General features: G+C 54.2%; 6 protein-coding genes across 6 annotated transcripts; 3 read left to right on the plus strand and 3 right to left on the minus strand.

The window, feature by feature from the left end:
- Window positions 1–65: 65 nt before the first annotated feature.
- CkaCkLH20_10019 (uncharacterized protein) lies at window positions 66–1,229 on the minus strand (the record flags this gene model as incomplete). The annotated part of the gene is made up of 3 exons (XM_038892734.1): window positions 66–199; window positions 256–1,036; window positions 1,113–1,229. 3 exons carry the CDS (start codon window positions 1,227–1,229, stop codon window positions 66–68), a joined length of 1,032 nt encoding a protein of 343 aa, XP_038741983.1.
- Window positions 1,230–2,430: 1,201 nt separating this feature from the next.
- On the plus strand, window positions 2,431–3,660 carry CkaCkLH20_10020 (uncharacterized protein; the record flags this gene model as incomplete). The annotated part of the gene is made up of 1 exon (XM_038892735.1): window positions 2,431–3,660. The coding sequence occupies one exon, from the start codon at window positions 2,431–2,433 to the stop codon at window positions 3,658–3,660; it is 1,230 nt and encodes a 409-aa protein (XP_038741984.1).
- A 366-nt stretch (window positions 3,661–4,026) lies between these two features.
- On the minus strand, window positions 4,027–5,722 carry CkaCkLH20_10021 (uncharacterized protein; the record flags this gene model as incomplete). Its single annotated transcript, XM_038892736.1, has 4 exons — window positions 4,027–4,189; window positions 4,241–4,419; window positions 4,481–5,590; window positions 5,654–5,722. 4 exons carry the CDS (start codon window positions 5,720–5,722, stop codon window positions 4,027–4,029), a joined length of 1,521 nt encoding a protein of 506 aa, XP_038741985.1.
- An 846-nt stretch (window positions 5,723–6,568) lies between these two features.
- On the plus strand, window positions 6,569–15,545 carry CkaCkLH20_10022 (uncharacterized protein; the record flags this gene model as incomplete). The annotated part of the gene is made up of 3 exons (XM_038892737.1): window positions 6,569–7,574; window positions 7,644–13,287; window positions 13,340–15,545. 3 exons carry the CDS (start codon window positions 6,569–6,571, stop codon window positions 15,543–15,545), a joined length of 8,856 nt encoding a protein of 2,951 aa, XP_038741986.1.
- A 757-nt stretch (window positions 15,546–16,302) lies between these two features.
- Window positions 16,303–16,869, minus strand: CkaCkLH20_10023 (uncharacterized protein; the record flags this gene model as incomplete). The annotated part of the gene is made up of 1 exon (XM_038892738.1): window positions 16,303–16,869. One exon carries the CDS (start codon window positions 16,867–16,869, stop codon window positions 16,303–16,305), a length of 567 nt encoding a protein of 188 aa, XP_038741987.1.
- Window positions 16,870–18,415: 1,546 nt separating this feature from the next.
- Window positions 18,416–19,087, plus strand: CkaCkLH20_10024 (uncharacterized protein; the record flags this gene model as incomplete). Its single annotated transcript, XM_038892739.1, has 1 exon — window positions 18,416–19,087. The coding sequence occupies one exon, from the start codon at window positions 18,416–18,418 to the stop codon at window positions 19,085–19,087; it is 672 nt and encodes a 223-aa protein (XP_038741988.1).
- Between the last annotated feature and the right edge of the window lie 182 nt (window positions 19,088–19,269).

A 19,269-nucleotide genomic window follows, 5' to 3' on the forward strand; every position in this document is an offset into this window, starting at 1 on the left:
CGTCGACGAAGACGAAGAAGTTACTCAAGTTCATCGAAATTACTGTGAAATTTGGTCATTGAGAATTACAAAAAGTCCTTCACTTGTTCCTCACTCCAATCCCAAAACTTGGCAGCATTGCCGTTACCGCCCTTCTCTTCTGGTCGAGTTGCTTCAAGCAAGTCCTCGCGTATCGGGTACTGGCGACCCCAGGGAACAACTAACTCAGAAGCACATTAGCCAAACGCCATCACTCAGATGTAAGTCAACACATACCCCAGCTTCCCGAGTCTTTCATAGTCAGGTCCAACGACAGTGCGCCGTACAACTCGACATAGGCACCATAGACGGGCGGGTACAACGCCATAGCTTTCAGAGCACTCCGAAAGACGAATCCAGCCTCTCGGTACAGCTCAGACGCCAGGTGGCCCGGATTGACCGGCACGCTCATGATGCCGTCGGCCGCATGGCGCCGTGCATATTCAACGCCGTGCAACCAGTTACCCGCCTTACTCAGACCATATCGCTCAAGCGGGGACATGAGGGGCCAGTAGTTGACGTAGTCCGACGACAGCCCGCGTGACTTCTCACCGATGGTTTCCGTGCCCATGGATGAGACCCAGACGACACGAACGTCGCCCTTCTTAGTCTCAGATTGGCTTGCGGTGTCTTTTAAGACGGGAGTCAGCAGCCTTGTGAAGAGAAAAGGACCGAGAACGTTGACGCCCATGTGCATCTCATGACCCTGCGCGGTCTTAGTCTCGCCTTTGGTATCGTTGAGTGCTTGGACGGCGGCGTTGTTGATGAGTGCATGGAGACGTTTCTCTTGTGTTTGGAATCGTTGAGCAGCGGTGCGAACGCTGGCAAGATCGGCTAGGTCAAGATGCAGAAAGACGAGAGAACCGGTTGACCCCGGCCAAGCCTCTCGAATGGCGGCAATAGCGTCGTTTGCCTTGGTCTCAGAGCGTGCAGCGACATACACTTTGGCATTCTTGGAGTAAAGAAGCTGGGCTGTTTCCTTTCCCACGCCCGAGTTGGCACCGGTGACAATGTAAACCTATGAGATTGCTATGTTACCTTCTGTTGATAGGAATCGCGAAGCAACAAGCTCTTAGAGTGAGCGCGGTACCCACCTTGCCACTCAAGTCGGGTATGCTCTCTCTGGTGAATGTAGGCTTTGGAGGGTACATCTGCGTCCAAAAGCTAGAAATGGACTGCTTTCCGATGGGAGGCCTCGCTACGGCAGCCATTGTGACGGTTGGGTTATTCTAATTTGACAAAAGAATCTGTAGAAGGCTATGTCGCGATGCAGTAGTTTGAGAATGGAGCTAAGCGTGTGCAACGTTCTGAACCGGGGAAGCTTGGGCGGCTTTGATTATTCTTATTGAATTTAAAGCAGGTCAGGGGTAGCTATCCATCGGTATTGACGTTTGTTTTGTGTTTCCTATGCAAAGGTGATCCTTGTCGTAGCTGTGAACTTCCCGATGCAGTAACTGACACCGAACTAAAACCGGAGGGATGGAGTTGAGATCGCGTAACTCAAAGATGATATGCCGTTCACAGTTAAACCTTAGCTGGAAATTGCCTGCCGCCGCGAACTTAATATACCGTCTTTTCTGTCGAAGGTCCCTCGTGGTTCTCACTGGAGGCTTTGATCGTCAGAGCTTTACTGTTATCGCGATCTTTTATTGTTGTCATTATGCTGAGCGGAATGCGGTCTCTGAGCATGGCCTGGTCGAGGGCCGTCTTCGTTTTGTCTTCTCTGTCTGCTTTTCAAGATGCTACTGTTGCTGCTCAAGATCCGAAGGCACCAGATGTCCGTTGCAAAGTTGTACCAGGGGACAGCGCTTGGCCGAGTACCGGCGCATGGAACGAGTTGAACCAGACTGTCGACGGTCGCTTAATCGCTACGGTTCCTCAAGCGGCGGTCTGTTATCAAAAGGGATTCGCAAACATTCAGGCCAACGAGGCAGCTTGCGCTGAGTTGGCTAAGACTTGGGATTTACCTCAAACTTAGTAGGTTCTGCTTGACTTAAGCTGTTCCCCCACCTGATCATCCCTACTATACTGCACATGCGTCCGATCACACGTTCTCCTTGAGGTCACTGACAATCACTCCCTATAGCATCAATAACCCGTCTGGGATCGCGAATCCGTGGTATCAAAACACATCCTGCAGCCCATTCTCTCGCACTTTCGAGCAATGTGATCTGGGTAATTACGTGAGCTACTCAATCGCCGTCTCCAGCCCCGACGACGTGGTTGCTGGCATCAAGTTCGCTCAAAAGAACAACATACGGCTGGTCATAAAGAATACCGGGCATGAGTAAGACCTCCTGTCTCTCCCAGTACTAACTTGGCATGCCGACTTACACGTCTTGAATCTGTAGCTATCTGGGCAAGTCGACAGGTCGAGGAGGCCTGGCACTATGGACGCGCAATCTTCAGTCAATGGACATCATCGAAAGTTACTCTAGCGAAGAGTACACAGGCCCTGCGATAAAGCTCGGTGCGGGAGTCACCGGTGGTGAGGTTCTGATCCGGGCATCTCAGGCCGGCTACCGTGTTGTCTCCGGTGATTGCCCCACCGTCGGCATTTCAGGTGGATTCTCGACCGGCGGCGGCCACGGCCTACTCAACGGTGCTTACGGCCTTGGCTCCGACAACGTCCTTGAATGGGACGTTGTCACAGCAGATGGCCGTCACTTGACAGTTAGCCCGAGGGAAAACGCCGATCTATACTGGGCCATGACCGGCGGTGGAGGAGGCACTTACGCGGTCATCCTCAGCATGACAGCTCGTTTGCACCCCGAGAGTCGCATCGGCGCTGCAACCCTGACCTTCAACACCACAAGTAGCCCGAACAACGAGACATATAACGCGGCCCTTGAGGCTTGGTGGCGCTTTCTTCCGACCATCGTCAATACCGGCGCATGTCCAGCCTTTAACTTTATCGACGGCGGCTTCAATGTTCACAACACAACAGCTGCGAACAAGACAGCCGAGGATATGACACAGCTATATCAGCCGTACCTCAAACAGCTGGACGACCTCAAAGTCAAGTACACCTTCACTGCGTTCACTGCACCAAGCTACGTCGACCACTACAACTACACCAACGGCCCGCTTCCTTTCGGACCTTACCAGTCCTCGGAGCTTTTCAACAGCCGTGGTATACCGAAGGGAATCGCGACAGACGCAGCTGCTGCCAAGAAACTGACGTCGGCGGTGCAATCACTCGTTGGCTTTGATCGGGCTGCTGGATGGCAGATCGGCTGCATGGGTCTCAACGTGAACGCGACCAGCGTCCCAAAACACGCCGACAACGCTGTGGCACCCTTCTGGCGTGATGCCATGGCAGTCTGTCTCGAGTTTTCGTTTTACGACTGGAAAGTTCCCGAGTCGACGATGCTCAACCGTCGACAGGACCTGGCTCGCCATATCCACCCTGAGATCGAGGCCGCCACACCCGGATCAGGGGCGTACCTAAACGAGGGCGATCCCCTCGTCTATCCACCGAGTGACACGAAGAAATGGCAGAAAGAGTTTTACGGGGAGAACTACGCACGCTTGACAGAAGTCAAGGAAAAGTGGGATCCAGACTCTGTTTTCTATGCATTTTCCGCGGTGGGCTCTGAGAAGTTCGTGGAGGATGGCAGTGGCAGGATCTGCAGGGTTTGAGCCCAGCTACAGCTTTCAGGCTTTGGAACATTCAAATGTAGATATTAGGATCATATATCTCATAATACCTAGTCTAATAGGACGATCTTTCAAAATGTTGGCTAGATGTGTATATGGCGTTTTCCATACGTTAGAGTCACTGAGAATGTATAGATATCCAATCGTAAAGAATTAATGGCACAAGTTAAGGTTGCTGTCTTTCAGTCGTGCCAGGATATGTTGATATTTAAACTGGCACAGAAGAACATTGTCTCACGGCTTCAATTGACGTGTGTGGGTAGTTGAAATAGACGCAAAGTTTGGCAAATATTTGTTTTTCGAAATGCGTTACTGTCTAGCTGACGGAATATTTGCAATAGGCAACTATTAGACTGTGTTGACTGGTTTCAACCGTAAGAAGAGGCCCGGTTTATCCCACACAAGGTATGCCTTTTGGTTGTCCATCCAGGTCTTGCTCTGCTCCGTCATCTCAACATCAAAGTGCCATAAGAAGCGCGCCAGGATGTAGCGCATTTCAGCGTACGCCAGGCTGCCAGAAGCCGTCAGCAATGGTCCCAATCACAAAGTAAAGAAAACTCACTTCATCGCAATGCAGGCCCTCGGTCCATATGAAAAGGGATGGAAACCCTCTCGGCGGTCCGCATCAAATTCGGCTGGGCGCTGTCCTTCAGGAAACCAACGCTCCGGATGGAACTCGTCGGCGTGCTTCCAGTAACGTTCGCTGCGGTACACCACGCGGTGAGGGATCCCCAGAATCGTCTAAATAGTAGCGTTAGCATTTGTTGCAGGCCAGCTTAGGCTTTGGTGCTGTTCAACTTACATTTCCAGGTATGAAGTCGCCCAAGATTGTGTTCCCTTCTGGCGGCGTCGTGCGCCACATGGCGTTTGGGCCGGGAGGATAGTATCGGAGAGCTTCTTCGATGAAAGCGCCGGTGTACGTCAGTTGCGCAACACTGCGCATGTTGATGTCTTCTTCCGAGGGAAACGTGGTATGTAACTCTTCGACTACCTTGCGTTTGACTTCGGGTCTCGTAGCAAGAATGTACGCCATGCCCGTCAACGAGCTGGAAGTCGTCTCGGCCCCTCCTCCAGTGAGGAGTATGGCGTTTTTGAAGATTTCTTCGTTCGTCATGTACAAACTTTTGCCCGGATTCGATGTCATGACGTCCATGAAGTCGTTTCTCTTCGACTGGCTAGCCAAGCGGCGCTCGACAACCTGCCTCAACACCACGACGTGTTTGGTGAAGTCACGGTACAGCTGAACGGTGGTCTTGATGGGCAAGAAGAGGTAGAAGAAGGGAATGCGCTTGCAAAGCATGAGAATATGCGTAACGTAGATGTTTGCGAAGACCAGCTGGAGCCAAGGGTGTAACATCGAGTTCTTAAGACAGCCAAATGGCTCGCCAAAGGATAGGTCGCCGATCATGTCGAAGGTACAGTAAGTAAACCACTCCAACATATTGACGACAGTTCCATCGCTGCCGCACATCTCGTTAAGTCGCTTGAGAAATAGATCGACGTGCTCTTGAATCAGAGGCTCCTGTTTGCACATGGCGCCGTAGGTGAAGCCTGGGGCCATGACCCGGCGCATGCGACCGTGGTCACCAAGACTGGCACCGACCATGTCGTGGGCATCTGGTGAGCAGTACCAAACGGGCTTTGGGTTCTCTTTGCGTTTGGCTGGAACGTAACGACCGTAAATGTCCTCCCAGGCCTCGGGAGAAGAATACGAGAGCTCATCCGGTCCGATTCGAACTATCGGGCCGTATTTGTCATGTAATTGCCTGATTTTCGTGTGCCATTTCCCCGTCATGTACCAGAAGCCATATGGTAGTGAGGAAGCTGCGAAGAGCTTAGGCCCGGGGTATTTCGTGAGCGGATGGAAGAGCACATTTCGGAGTGGCCGCAGCACGAGGATGTAGCTGACCAGCTGCATCAATCAACAGTTAGACGTCTGATTCCGATACGCTTGATTGAAATGAACGCAACATACCAGTGCTACTGTAATTGAAGGGAGGTAAGAGATCAACCCCGTCGAGGAGACTGCTGATAGGACAGCCATTGTTCGTAATCGTCGATGTTAGACACCTGTTGCACGCAATCACACCAAGCAACGAGACAGGTAGATGATGAAGTATATCGAATTCACATGCCGATTTACACGAGAAATCCTAAGCTCCGGTTGAGTAGTGACAAGGGGAGTTGATCTGTCTTCGAGAGGGTGCCCTGGTGAAGAGATTCGGAAGCTCTTGAGTCAAAAAGCCGTATTGAGTTCAGCGGTTTCATGCAAACCCCACTAGCGGCAAAACATTTACCTGGCAATTACGAAACTGCGAATTGAGTTCATGAAATATCCCGTCGGAACTAAACATGTCGTGGGACACGGCCCTTGGAAACTCGGCGCCGGTCTCCAACAAGAGTAACCGGAGCCTAACGGAACCGGCGCCTGTTTCCGTAACAGGAAACCGAAGCCTACCAAGACACAACGCCGGCCGGCGCCAAAGACGAAAGTTGTGATCCGGTGGGGGCTTTTGGGAGATTCCAATCAGCCTGTGCATGGTTAAGCAAGTCTGTCAGTTGCAGGAACCACGACTACGAAAACGACATCGAGGCTGCAACCTGCTGACATGTAGACGGTCATCTTTGAATTTAGATATATGTACTTCTCACCTTCTGTTTACCAACTCTAGAGTTCATGTACACACCCTTGATCTTAGTTCAAAGCAAATCGACAGTCAACCAGAGGCTATCTCAGTAGGCCGCGCCATTCTCAAACCTTCTCAAGGGTCCAGCTCAACAGCTCAACTCGAAGACCCAGACTCCCAATCACACTTGCATGTTCGGCTAGGATTCTCTCAATATCATCAGCACATTGACCGCCTGTTCATTCATCCAACACAACGCTACCATGCCTGTCAACGCCGACATGCCTTCCAACAGTTCAGCCCTGGCCTCAGAGCCCATTGCCATTGTTGGCAGCTCTTGCCGTTTTGCCGGCGATGCCAGCTCGCCATCGAAACTATGGGAACTTCTAAGTAAACCACGAGACGTCAGAAGCGAGATCCCAGAAAGTCGGTTTAACGCCAAAGGCTTTTACCACAAAAACCCCTCACAACATGGACACATGAACGTTCTACACTCTTACCTGCTCAACGAGGACCTGCGGGTGTTTGACGCCGAGTTCTTTGGCATCAACCCCGTTGAGGCCCGAGCGATGGATCCGCAACAGCGCATGCTCTTGGAGATAGTCTACGAAGCCATTGAATCTGCCGGCCTGAGTATCGAAGGTCTCCGCGGGAGTGATACCGGAGTGTATGCTGGTCTCATGTGCGGCGACTACGAGGCCATGCTCCTTCGCGACCTGGACCAAGCACCTACCTATTTTGCTGTGGGAACATCACGCGCAGTCCTCTCAAATCGCGTGTCTTACTTCTTCGACTGGCACGGCGCATCGGTTACCATTGATACCGCCTGTTCTTCCAGTTTAGTCGCTGTTCACCAGGCCGTCCGGGCCCTTCGCGCCGGAGATTCAAAGATGGCTGTGGCCTGCGGTTCGAACCTCATCTTGGGCCCTGAGATGTACATCATCGAGAGTAAGCTGAAAATGCTTTCTCCAGATGGACTCAGCCGGATGTGGGACGCCGATGCCAACGGTTACGCTCGTGGAGACGGAGTAGCCGCTGTCGTCCTCAAAACGCTCAGTCAAGCGCTACGGGACGGTGACAGGATCGAGGCCATCATTCGCGAGACCGGCGTCAATCAAGACGGAGCCACGCCAGGCTTGACGATGCCGAGCGCCAGCGCGCAGCGAGCGTTGATTCACAGCGTCTACAAGAAAGCCGGTCTCGATCCGGAGAACCCAAGCCATTGGCCGCAGTATATTGAAGCACATGGCACCGGAACGCCAGCCGGTGGTAAGTAACATGTCTTATCCTTCAACTTAGTACTGTGTATTATTCAGAGATGACTGACCTTATTCGCAGATCCTGTTGAAGCTGAAGCTCTCAGCAGCGCTTTCTTCGGTGCTGGAAAAGAGGCCAAAGACGGGCCCATCTATACCGGTTCGATAAAGACCGTACTGGGTCACACGGAGGGCACTGCAGGCATTGCAGCTCTTTTGAAGGGTGTCAAGGCCATGCAGAATTCTACTGTGCCGCCGAATCTTCTTTTCAACCGGCTGAACCCTGCAGTGGCACCTTTCTATGGCAACATCCAGATCGCAACACAACCACTCCCATGGCCAACAGTTGCCCCGGGTCAACCAAAGCGAGTCAGTCTGAACAACTTTGGCTTCGGCGGCACGAACGCTCACGCCATCCTCGAAAGCTACGTACCGCCGGGCAGCAATGGCTCCAATGATACCTCCGCGGCCCTGACGCCGTTTGTGTTCTCGGCGGCATCAGAAGAATCTCTTCGAGCCAACCTCTCCGCCTATGTGTCTTACATCGACAGCCATCCTGAGACGAATGTCCGCGATTTGGCTTACACGCTGAGGGAACGTAGGTCCATCCTCCCGTATCGTGTGTCCTTCTCGGCGACGTCGCTGGAAGACCTTGGTTCTAAGATTCGGGCTCGACTGGACAACGGTTCATCCGATGTTCTTGGAGTACGAACGTGGGCGGCAACGTCCAAGAACAAGTTGTCTTCGAAAGTCATGGGTGTCTTCACCGGCCAGGGAGCCCAGTACGCCCGCATGGGAGCCGAGCTCATTGAGAGTTCGCCTTTTGCTCGAGGCATTATTGAGAAGCTCGACAACGAACTCAGTCAGCTTCCTGATGAGGATCGCCCTGACTGGACCATGCTAGCTGAACTGCTTGCTGAACCCTCCGCATCCCGGATCGGTGATGCGGCTGTCTCGCAGCCCCTTTGTACAGCCATTCAGATCATGATGGTCGACATTCTTCGGGCAGCCGGCGTACAGTTCCACACAGTTATCGGCCACTCCAGCGGTGAAATCGCTGCCGCTTACGCTGCCAGGTTCTTAACCGCCCGAGATGCCATCGTCATCGCATACTACCGAGGATTACACTGCAAGAGAGCTGCGAGCCCGAACGGAGTGAAAGGCGCTATGTTGGCCGCCGGAACCTCGGCAGAAGACGCTGCTGAGCTGTGCGAAGACGAGGACTTCGCCGGTCGTCTGGGCATCGCCGCCGTCAACTCATCATCAAGTGTGACCATCTCGGGCGACGAAGACGCCATCGCCGAGCTCGAGGTCATTCTTGAGGACGAGAAGAAGTTCAACCGACGTCTTAGAGTCGATGTGGCCTACCACTCCAAGCACATGCTCCCCTGCTTCGACCCCTACGTTGCGTCTCTCCAGCGAGCCGGCGTCAAGGCGCTTCCGGGAGACAGTCGGTGCACTTGGTTCTCGAGTGTCTTCAACGGCAGACCGATTGAGTCGGGCGACAAGCTGAGCGATGCGTACTGGGCGGAGAACATGACGAGACCGGTGTTGTTCGCTCAAGCGGTACAAGCCGCCGCGTCTGCCACGGTCATCCGAGGAGACGACACCCCTGCCGTTGCTCTCGAAGTTGGGCCTCATCCCGCACTTGCTGGCCCGGCTTTGCAGAACATCAGCGAGACGTTACAGAAGAAGATCCCGTACCATGGAACGCTCCAACGTGGCGGTGATGCCACCTCTGCCGTCTCCGACTGCCTCGGATTCCTCTGGATGCATCTCGATAAAGCTTCGGTCAGCTTGAGTGGTTGTGATGCCGCCCTCTTGGGATACAGCCAGCAGCAACGTCAGTTCACTGTTCTTGGTGATCTACCGAGTTACCAGTGGAAACACGAGACTGCCTACTGGGCTGAGTCGAGGAGGTCCCGCCGTATGCGTCTCCGTGACCAGACATACCATCAACTTCTTGGAAACCTCTCTCCGGACAGCGCCGCTCACATTTTGAGATGGAAGAACGTCTTGAAGCCTAGCGAGATGCCGTGGCTCGAGGGACACCAGGTCCAGGGTCAGATTGTTCTTCCGGCTGCAGCCTATGTCTCCACCGCCGTTGAAGCCGCTCGCTCCTTGTCCGGAGGCAAGACCATACGTCTTATTGAGCTCAGTAACTTCAACATCCACAACGCCATCACCTTCGACCAGGGAGACGCATGCGTTGAGATTCAGATTGAACTTTCCCAAGTTTCCGTCAAGGCCAAACACGTCACCGCTACCTTCACTTACTCGGCTGCCTTGGGAGGTGACTCTGCCGACTTGGCGCTCGCCGCTGACGGCAAGCTGAGAGTTTCTCTATGCGAAGACAGTGATGCCAACGACTCAGCTTCAGCCCCCTCTCCTGTTCTGCCTGAGCGTCGCATTCAGCCGCCCCACATGATTCCCGTCGATTCATCTCGTCTCTACGGCTTCATGGCTGGCCTCGAGTACAACTTCTCCGGTGCCTTCCGATCTCTCGTCAAGCTTGAACGAAAACTTGGCAGGGCGACTTGCGTTGCCAACAAGGCGAGAACATCGGCCTCGGCACCTGATGCAGATGACCTCCTCATCCATCCCGTCGACCTTGACGCCGCATTCCAGTCTGTCATGCTGGCATACAGCTATCCCGGAGATGACAGGCTTCGACTGCTCCATCTGCCATCCAGCATCGACAAGGTCAGGATCGATCCCGCCGCGCTGGCTTCCAGACAGTATACGGATGAAGACACCACGCTGCTGGACTCCATGTGCCCCAACTCTGGAGGCTCCGGTACTGCCAACGGAGATGGAGAGAGCAGCGGAGGCTTTTCAGGCTGTGTCAGTATCTACACGTCCGGCCTGTCGCGCGCAGCCATCCAGGTTGACCAAGTCCGTTTCAAGCCCGTCGGCGCCTCTGACGCGAGCAACGACCGAGACGTCTTCTACAAGATGCATTGGGTGCCAAGCCAACCCGATGGTTCGGCCGCAGCTGCCAACGTGCCTGTCACAGATCTTGATCGCGATCTTGTCTTTGTTCTCAGCCGTATCGCGGCGTTCTACTTGAGACAATTCGATGACACTGTCCCCCAGAACCATCCTGCGAGATCAGAGAGCCCGCTCTGCCACTACCTCAACTATGCTCAGCACATGACCAACCTGCTCAAACGTGGAGAGCACAAGTGGGCCTACAAGGAGTGGTTGAAGGATACGGAACAGGACGTCCTTGATCACGTCAGAGCTAAGGGTGTTATGGACAACTCAGACGTCAGGATCATGCTTCTCGTTGGAAAGACCATGCCTCGCGTCTTCAGAGGCGAAACAACCATGCTCGAGCACTTCCGTACGTCTGGTCTTCTTGACGAATACTACGCCAATGGCTTCGGCACCAAGCAGTCGACCATGTGGGTGGGCAGTGTCATCAAGCAACTCACGAACCGGAACCCTCATCTCAACATTCTCGAGATTGGTGCTGGCACTGGTGGTGCTACCAAGCGCATTCTGGATACTATCGGGCACGACTTCAACACGTACACTTTCACCGACATCTCCTCTAGCTTTTTCGAGAATGCGGCCGAGACCTTCTCCGGTTGGAGTAACCGCATGATCTTCAAGGTATGCAACGCTGAAGATGACCCCGTCGCGCAGGGTTTCAAGCCCGGCACCTACGACGTCGTCGTCGCCTTCATGGTCGTGCACGCTTGCGCCCGGCTAGGAGAAGCAGTGGCAAACCTGCGCAAGCTTCTCAAGCCAGGCGGAATGCTCATTCTCGGTGAAGGTGCCGGCGATGGTGCCATGCAGGCTGGTGCAGGCTTCATCTTCGGGCCTCTGCCGGGCTGGTGGCGCGGTGTCGAGGAGGGCCGAACCCTTTCTCCTCTCGTTGACACCGCCGATTGGGAAGTCATTCTCCGGAACAACGGCTTCTCGGGTGTTGACACCATGTCGCCGCCCAGACTCTTCGACGCCTTCGGCATCACTCTCTTCGTCTCAACTGCCGTTGATGACCGCATCCAACTTGCTCGGGACCCTCTCACCGTTACCAGAAGTACCGTGTACGACAGGGTTATCATCCTTGGCGGGCAGACAACCAAGATTGCCGCTCTGGCAGATGGTATTAGCGACGTGCTGAAGCCCTTCGCGAAGGAAATTATCGCGTTCAAGTCCTTGGAGCAGCTCGATGAAACCGTGCTCGACACCAACTCCGTCGTTCTCAGTCTTGTGGACTTGGAGACCCCTGTGTTCAAAGACGTTACGCCAGAGCGATGGTATAACTTCCGCAAGCTATTCGAGGGGGGCAAGGATATCCTTTGGCTCACTAGTGGGCGTCTTCAAGACGAACCATACTGTAACATGACAGTCGGCTTCGGAAGATCGGCCATGCACGAGGACGAAACCTTGCGCGTCCAGTATCTTGACGTTCCAGACGCCAGCAAGGCCAGCGCCCAGCTGATCGCCCAATATCTCCTTCGATTCACCTCCAAGCAGCTTGATGCCAGCGACATTCTTTTCGTGAAAGAGCCGGAGATTATTATCGACGACCAAGGCCGAGAGCTTGTGCCGCGACTGTTCCCGATCGCGGATGCCAACGACCGCCTCAACTCCGACTCGAGATCCATCTTCCGTGAAGTCGATTCCCAAAAGTCCGTCGTTGAAATGCAACAGCAGAACAGCGGCAGCGTCTGTCTTCGACAGCTTTCACGCTACGAGACGGCCGAAGGACTCGTGCCTTATTCTTCAAGCAGAAAGACTATCAAACTGCGCGTTACTCACGCCGTGTCATCTGCTCTCCGAAGCCAAGCAGGCTATCACTTCCTCGTGCTGGGCGTCGACGAAGCTGGTGCTCGACATGTGTCGCTCGTCACCTCTCTGACTTCCGTGTTGAAGGCTCCTGTCGAGTCAACTGTGCGTTTCGAAGTCCCAGATGGCTCCGAGACTGCTCAGCTGCTTCTTGTGGCCGCTGAGCTTTCTGCCATGACCGTTGTGGATTCGCTTCTCGCAGGCCAAAAGTTGGTCGCCCACAACGCCACGGATGTGGTCGCGGAAGCACTAATCTCTCAGGCTTTGTCCAAGGGCGTCAACGTGACGCTCACGACGGACTCCGAAGAGCCTTCTTCGTCCGCGGTACATCAGCTGAAACTGCCGAGCTACCTGGAGCGCTCTGAAGTTGCCGAGATGCTCCCTCGCGACGTCGCTTGCTTTGTCGCCTATTCCACTGGGATCGAGCCTTCGGAGACTGAGCTGACGATGATGTCTGTTCTTCCGCCGTACTGCCGCAGAGAAGACAAGCGCACCATGTACTCCCCTCGTGGTGTGGAGATCGGATCCCCTGGGTCTCTCCTGGGACAGACATTGCAGCGTGCTATTGCCTCCATCAAGAAACACAGCAGCAAGGGTCACAATCTATCTTCCCAAGTCAAGTCTGTTAACATTGAGGCTCTTGCCAACGGAGAACTCCTAGGTAACCCCCTCGCGATTATCGACTGGACACCTTCGTCTGCCAGTCTATGTGCGCGTGTTGCTCGCTTCGAATCGAAGCAGCTGTTCAAGTCAAACAAGACGTACTGGCTGGTCGGCTTGTCCGGAGCATTGGGCATCTCCCTCTTCGACTGGATGATTGAAAGAGGCGTGAGACACCTTGTCATCACCAGCAGAAACCCCAAGATTGACCGACGATGGGTTGAGGACCATCAGCGTTGCGGTGTCAACATCCACATCATGCCATGGTATGTCTCTCTCTCGAATTTGCAATAGACCATGACTAACAATACTTCGCAGTGATGTGACAGACGAGGAGGCCATCAGAGCCGTACACCAGAGAATCGTCGACACTCTGCCGCCGATCGTTGGTCTTCTCAACGGCGCGATGGTTTTGAGAGATGTTTCCGTGCGGAACATGCAGTTCGACCAGGTGACGGACGTCACCAGACCGAAGGTCCTCGGCAGTATCCATCTAGACCGCATCTTCCACGACGTCGACCTTGACTTCTTCGTCCTCCTGTCCTCCATCAACTGCGTGATCGGAAACGTCGGCCAAGCCAACTACGCCGCTGCCAACATGGGCATGATTGGTGTTGCTGGCAACCGCAGAAAGCGCGGCCTCCGCTCGTCTGTTGTCAACGTCGGTGCCATCATTGGCATCGGCTACATCACGCAGTCGGAGCGCCAGCTTGACGTGACGGTCGCCAAGACGGCCATGATGCATCTTTCAGAGCAGGACTTCCACCAGATCTTCGCCGAGTGCATGGAAGCCGGCCATCTCGACAACCCTAACGGGCCGGAGATCTCCACGGGTCTTCTTCCCATCACGTCCGACATGGCCAATATCCCGCCTTGGTACCATGACCCCAAGTTCACACGCTTCCTCGTCCAGCAGTCAATCTCCAACGGTGACGGCAAACAGGAGAAGACGAACTCGGCTTCCATCCAGGACCTCCTCCGCGAGTGCAGATCACGACAGGAGGTGCTTCAGGTTGTCAAGGAAGCGTACGGCACCCAGCTGCGTCGTATGCTTCAGGTTTCTACCGGCGATGATGACCTGATGATGATGCGGGGCGTCGAATTGGGATTCGACTCCCTTCTCTCGGTCGACGTCCGATCGTGGTTCCTGAAGAACTTCCAAGTTAGCGTCCCCGTCCTCAAGATCATGGCCAACGATGTCCGCATGTCTAGCCTGGTAGACCTGGCCGTTGAAGGTATTCCATCCGAGCTGGTTCCTCAACTCCAGCAAGACGGCCCTCAGAGCCCCAATCCCAACAGCAGCGGAAGCAGCAGCAGCGGCGAGGATTCGAGCAGTGTCCTTCCGAAGTCCACCGGCAGCAACGACCTGTCCTCAGGAGTCACCACACCCCCAGAGTCGACATTTGATGTTGAACCAAAGGTCACCAGCAGCCTTCTTGTCGAGTGGACGGCTGAGACGACTCCCCCTGAGCCCGACACCTCAGTTCCCGACCTTAGCAGCGCCCCCGCTCCCAAGGCGAACCCGGAAGTCGTACTCTTAACCGGTTGCAGCGGTCTGCTCGGACACCACCTCCTCAACTCGCTCCTCGCACAACCATCCGTCCGCAAGATCATATGCGTTGCTGTTCGTCGGCTACCGGAGCGTCTCGAGACCAAGCGACTCCCCTCAGCAGGCGGCCGCGTCGTCTACCACGAGGGCGACCTCTCGCAGTCCCGCTTCGGTCTTCGCGAAGACGAGTGGGCCGACATCTTCGGCGAAGTCGACGCCGTCATCCACAACGGCTCCGACACGTCCCACCTGAAGTACTACTCAGCCCTCCGACAAGCCAACGTCGAGTCCACGCGTCAGCTCGTTGGGGCTTGTCTGCGACGCATGGTCCCCTTCCATTACGTCTCCTCGGCCGGCGTGGCTCTCTTTGCCGGGCTCGAGGCTTTCCCTCCGACCTCGTGCACGGGAACAGGCAAGACGCCCCCGGCGGACGGCGCGCATGGGTACATGTGCGGTAAGTGGACTTGCGAGAGGATGCTTGAGCGCCTGATGGAACGACACCCTCAGCTGCGAGTCGTCGTCCAGCGTCCGTCGACAATCATCCGCGAAGGCGACGATGCCGAGACCGATGAGGCTGGGCTTGATTGGGTCAACTCGCTGCTGCACTACGCCCACAAGACCCGAACGGTACCGCGGGTTGAGTACAACGCCGGCGCGTTCGACCTCGTTTCCATCGAGACGTGCTGCGACGATGTCATCCGGGAGTTGCTCAGGGACACCGTCAAGTGTCCCGCTAAGACGGACAAGGGCATTACCTTTGTGAACAACGTCGGCGATATCATCATTCCCATGTCGGGCATGGCGGAGATTGGATTGAGGCAGACGGGCAAGAAGTATGACGTGCTGCCGATGGAGCAGTGGACTAGGGCAGTTGTGGCAGCGGGCATGCACCCGGCCGTGGCTGCTTTGATTGAGACTTTTGACGAGCCTGGAGTTGACAAGTACCCGAGACTGCTCAGGGAGGTGGAGGCTTGATGTGGTTTGTTATTCTTGCTTATATGGATTTGAAAGGGATTGTACAACTAGGGCGTGTGGCGCTGGGCTATTTGTAGATGTCTACTTATTTCCTGATCATGGAAACGATTTCTGGTTTACTAATTTCAAATTGAAGATGTCTTATGATATTCTGTTGGTTTTTAAATGTCTTCACATGTTCTTATAAGAACGTGACATTCTGCGCAACGGTATTTGAACGTTTGAATCACCCTACCGCTACCGGGACAACACTACATGTGATTAATATACGTGGATAATGTTATGTTTTATGGCTTGCACTCCGGGACTGGTTGGAGTCAGTCAGCCACTTTCAATTAAACTTTGATAGGTTTTGCAGGTGGCAACATAAATCTTCCATCCGTGAACATGGAGACGGGCTTCCCATCGCAGCTGTCGTTCCGACTGTCCAGCCAGCCTTCACGTTAGTATTGATACTGGGAGAAACATATGCATTGAAACGAGAAGGAATGTATAACATGGTAACGAAATGCACACATAATCACCGAAGAGGAGTGGTATGAAGGGAAACCCAGTGTCATTGGCAATCTAGACTAGACTCCATGCACCGGGAGAAAACCCCGTCTTGTATCACGACCCGCACAATAAACCAAGAATACACATTTTACCCAACCCCATACCAGAAACAGAGGGCATTGTAGCCTAGGTAATCCATACCAAACACCATGCTCCCTCCTCAATCAATATCCGAGGCCATGCCTTTCACTGGCCGAGAGCCTCATGAGGACTCCCGACCTGACCGTTTCAGGTAGGACTTGTTGAAGAGAACATCGTAGAGATAAACACGATCCTTCTCAGGTACTGCGTAGTACATTCTCGCGTGCTCCTCAAAGGGGATCTGGTCTTCGCTCGTGTCCTCTTCGGGACTCTCATCGTCGCTCGTGTCGTACTGTGCGGCCAGACTTTCCTCAAACTCTTTTCTTCGTTCGAGCAGAGCTTCTTCCCGCTCTTCGATCTCCTCGGGGGTCCAGAGGTCGATCTGCTCGTCGGTGGTTGCGAAGGGGTAGTTGACGGGAAGCTTCTCGATCTGCTTCTTCTGACGAGGGGGGGTGACTGGGTTCGTTTCGTTCTTCTTGGGGGCCTTCGTATAGCAGTAGCAGGGGCTGGTGAGACGAGTACGCTTGCGGCTTTTGGTGGTGTCCTCGTTGCCTGACGTGTCGGAGGACTGCTTGCGCTTCTTCGTTGCCGTCGTATTGGTCGTGACAGCTGGAGCTGGGTAATCGTTGGTGGCGGGGATGGTGGCAGCCATGGGAGCCATGGGAGCCATCTTGGACACGAGAGCCATGTTGAAGAATAGTCTGGGAGGTCGCTCCGTTCGAATGAGAGGGTATAGAGGTGGTGTAGTGCTAGACGCAGAGAATCGAGAAGCTTCTGAGTGACTAGAGTCGATGTGATTGAAACTGTATGAGGGGAAGAAGGATTGTAGGGAGAACCGGGGGTCTTTATATATGGTCGAAGAGATGAATACGCATTCAGGATCACCAGGGGTGATTGGGCTTTTGAACCTGGAGGTTTCGGAGAAGTCTCCATGAGAATTAGAATCCGGGTCTGGTACAACCGGGACGTGACCATTTTTCGTCGTCAGTAATTGGCCAACCTCCCGGTGCCTTTTTTAAGCTTCGACGATAATATTGCAAGCCGCCTCGACCTGGATAGAAATTGGTGTAATGTGTAATCGGAGATACAATACAAGACACCAGGCAGCCCCCGGCCTTCGCACCTCGGGAACAGAGAGGGTGAGGGGGCAGGGTCGATCACAGAACAAGGGCAATTCTAGGACGAATCTGGTCAGAGAACTCGAATATTGTCCAAATGTTCCGCGGTTTACTAAAGCTCGTTGTGCTACTTCCTCCTAACTCCTCACTCCTGGCCGGAGCTGTGTGGATGGATGTTGGGGCATGGGAGAGAACATCGTCAGGCGTCATTGATCCCCCGGGACAACCCAATTCAACAGGATTGAGGTTTCTGCTTGTAAAATTCTCTCCTCGGACCAGTAATGGAGAAAATCATGACACGGTCCACAGCCGACTGTGAGGTGGTCTGGGGCAAGGCTGGCACATATCCCATCGAGTGCCGACGAACGCCCAAAGGTACGTACCTGCGGGAGAGGCAACGTACCGACTTGGAAGACTTTCTGGTCCAATCCAAAATTACCAAAGCCAGTTAGTCGGGGAACGGCTTTGGGGCGGTGGTCGGCACTGACTGGGAAAACTGTAAGAGGGTTCGTCAAGGTCAGGTCGACCGTAGGGTCAGGTCGTCCCGTCCCCTACCACGGGCAGGATGTCTCCTACACAGCCCAAGACGATGAGAAGACACAGAAAAATCAGAAAAAATCATGCTGGCAAAGCCCCAGGCCATGACGAGTCTTATTGAGTGACGACTTCTTAACATCACTTACAGCTCGATCTGATAAGGATTCCCCAGGATCGATACCGGGCAACGCACAGACGATCCCGGCACCGATTTAGAGTTATCTCCAGCGAGTCACAGGCGGTCGGTACCTGAAAAAGGCCCTGAAGGCCCCACTTGACAGCCAACAGTTGCCGCCACTGCAGGGAGGGGTTCCCCGCTGTTGCCTGGCCATCCCAACTTCATCCCGTCACCTCATCCTTTCAGACTCGGCTGAATTCAGCTCCGATCACCTGCCGTAGATGCAATTCATCAAGATCAAGCCTTTATTCTTCCTTTACATTCTATCATCATCAGCCTCTTCCTAGCTCATGCGCAGTCCATTGCCAGTCACTGCCGTCTCCCTTGCCAATTATCTCCATTGCCGGCGGCCATCATCAACGTCCCGGTTCGCTCGCTTATCATCCTCGATTACATCCAAAATGAGCAGAGTGACAAGATCAGGCGCAAAAGCGCAATCGAACATCAATAAAAACACATCTTCAAGACTAGACGTCTTCACTCCCGCCTCCACCGCCTCTAAACAAGCAAGCTCCATCCCCACCCTCCTCTTCGACAACCAAGCAGCCTGGGAGACATGGCTGACCGAACACCACTCCGAGACCTCTGGCCTATGGGTACAAATAGCCAAAAAGAATGCTGATAGACCAAGTGTGAGCTATGACGAGGCACTCGACGTCGCACTCTGCTTTGGATGGATCGATGGGCAGCGGAAATCCCACGACGAACAGCACTTCATCCAGAGGTTCACGCCACGTCGGAAGAACAGCCTCTGGTCGAAGAGGAACGTGGACAAGGTGGATGTCCTGATCAAGGCAGGGCGAATGAAGCCACCGGGGCAAGCGGAGATCGACGCTGCCAAGGCGGACGGGCGATGGGGCAGGGCCTACTCCTCTGCGAGCGTCATGGAGGTGCCACTCGACTTCCAGGCGGCGTTGGAGGGGAACAAGGAGGCAGTCAAGTTTTTCGATGCCTTGAGCAAGACGCAACGGTACGCATTTCTGTGGAGAATCGAGACGACCAAGAGGGCGGAGACTCGAAGGCGGAAAATAGTGCAGTTCGTCGACCTTCTCGCCGAGCACAAGACGTTGTGAAATCGGATGGAAGCAGGACTGGCGGGTCCTCTGGAGGGCGTTCAAGCTCGACGGGCTTTCCAAAGCGTCCAGAAGGGTGGGAAGGCACATCACATCAAGAGAACAGGCTCCCATCTGTGGCAGCTGTCGCCACCTTCCAACAAAAGCAGAGATGGAATGTCCAAAGAATCACTGAGAATCTT

This window comes from Colletotrichum karsti (genome assembly GCF_011947395.1).
Source record: "Colletotrichum karsti strain CkLH20 chromosome Unknown Scaffold37, whole genome shotgun sequence".
NCBI classification, from domain to species: domain Eukaryota; kingdom Fungi; phylum Ascomycota; class Sordariomycetes; order Glomerellales; family Glomerellaceae; genus Colletotrichum; species Colletotrichum karsti.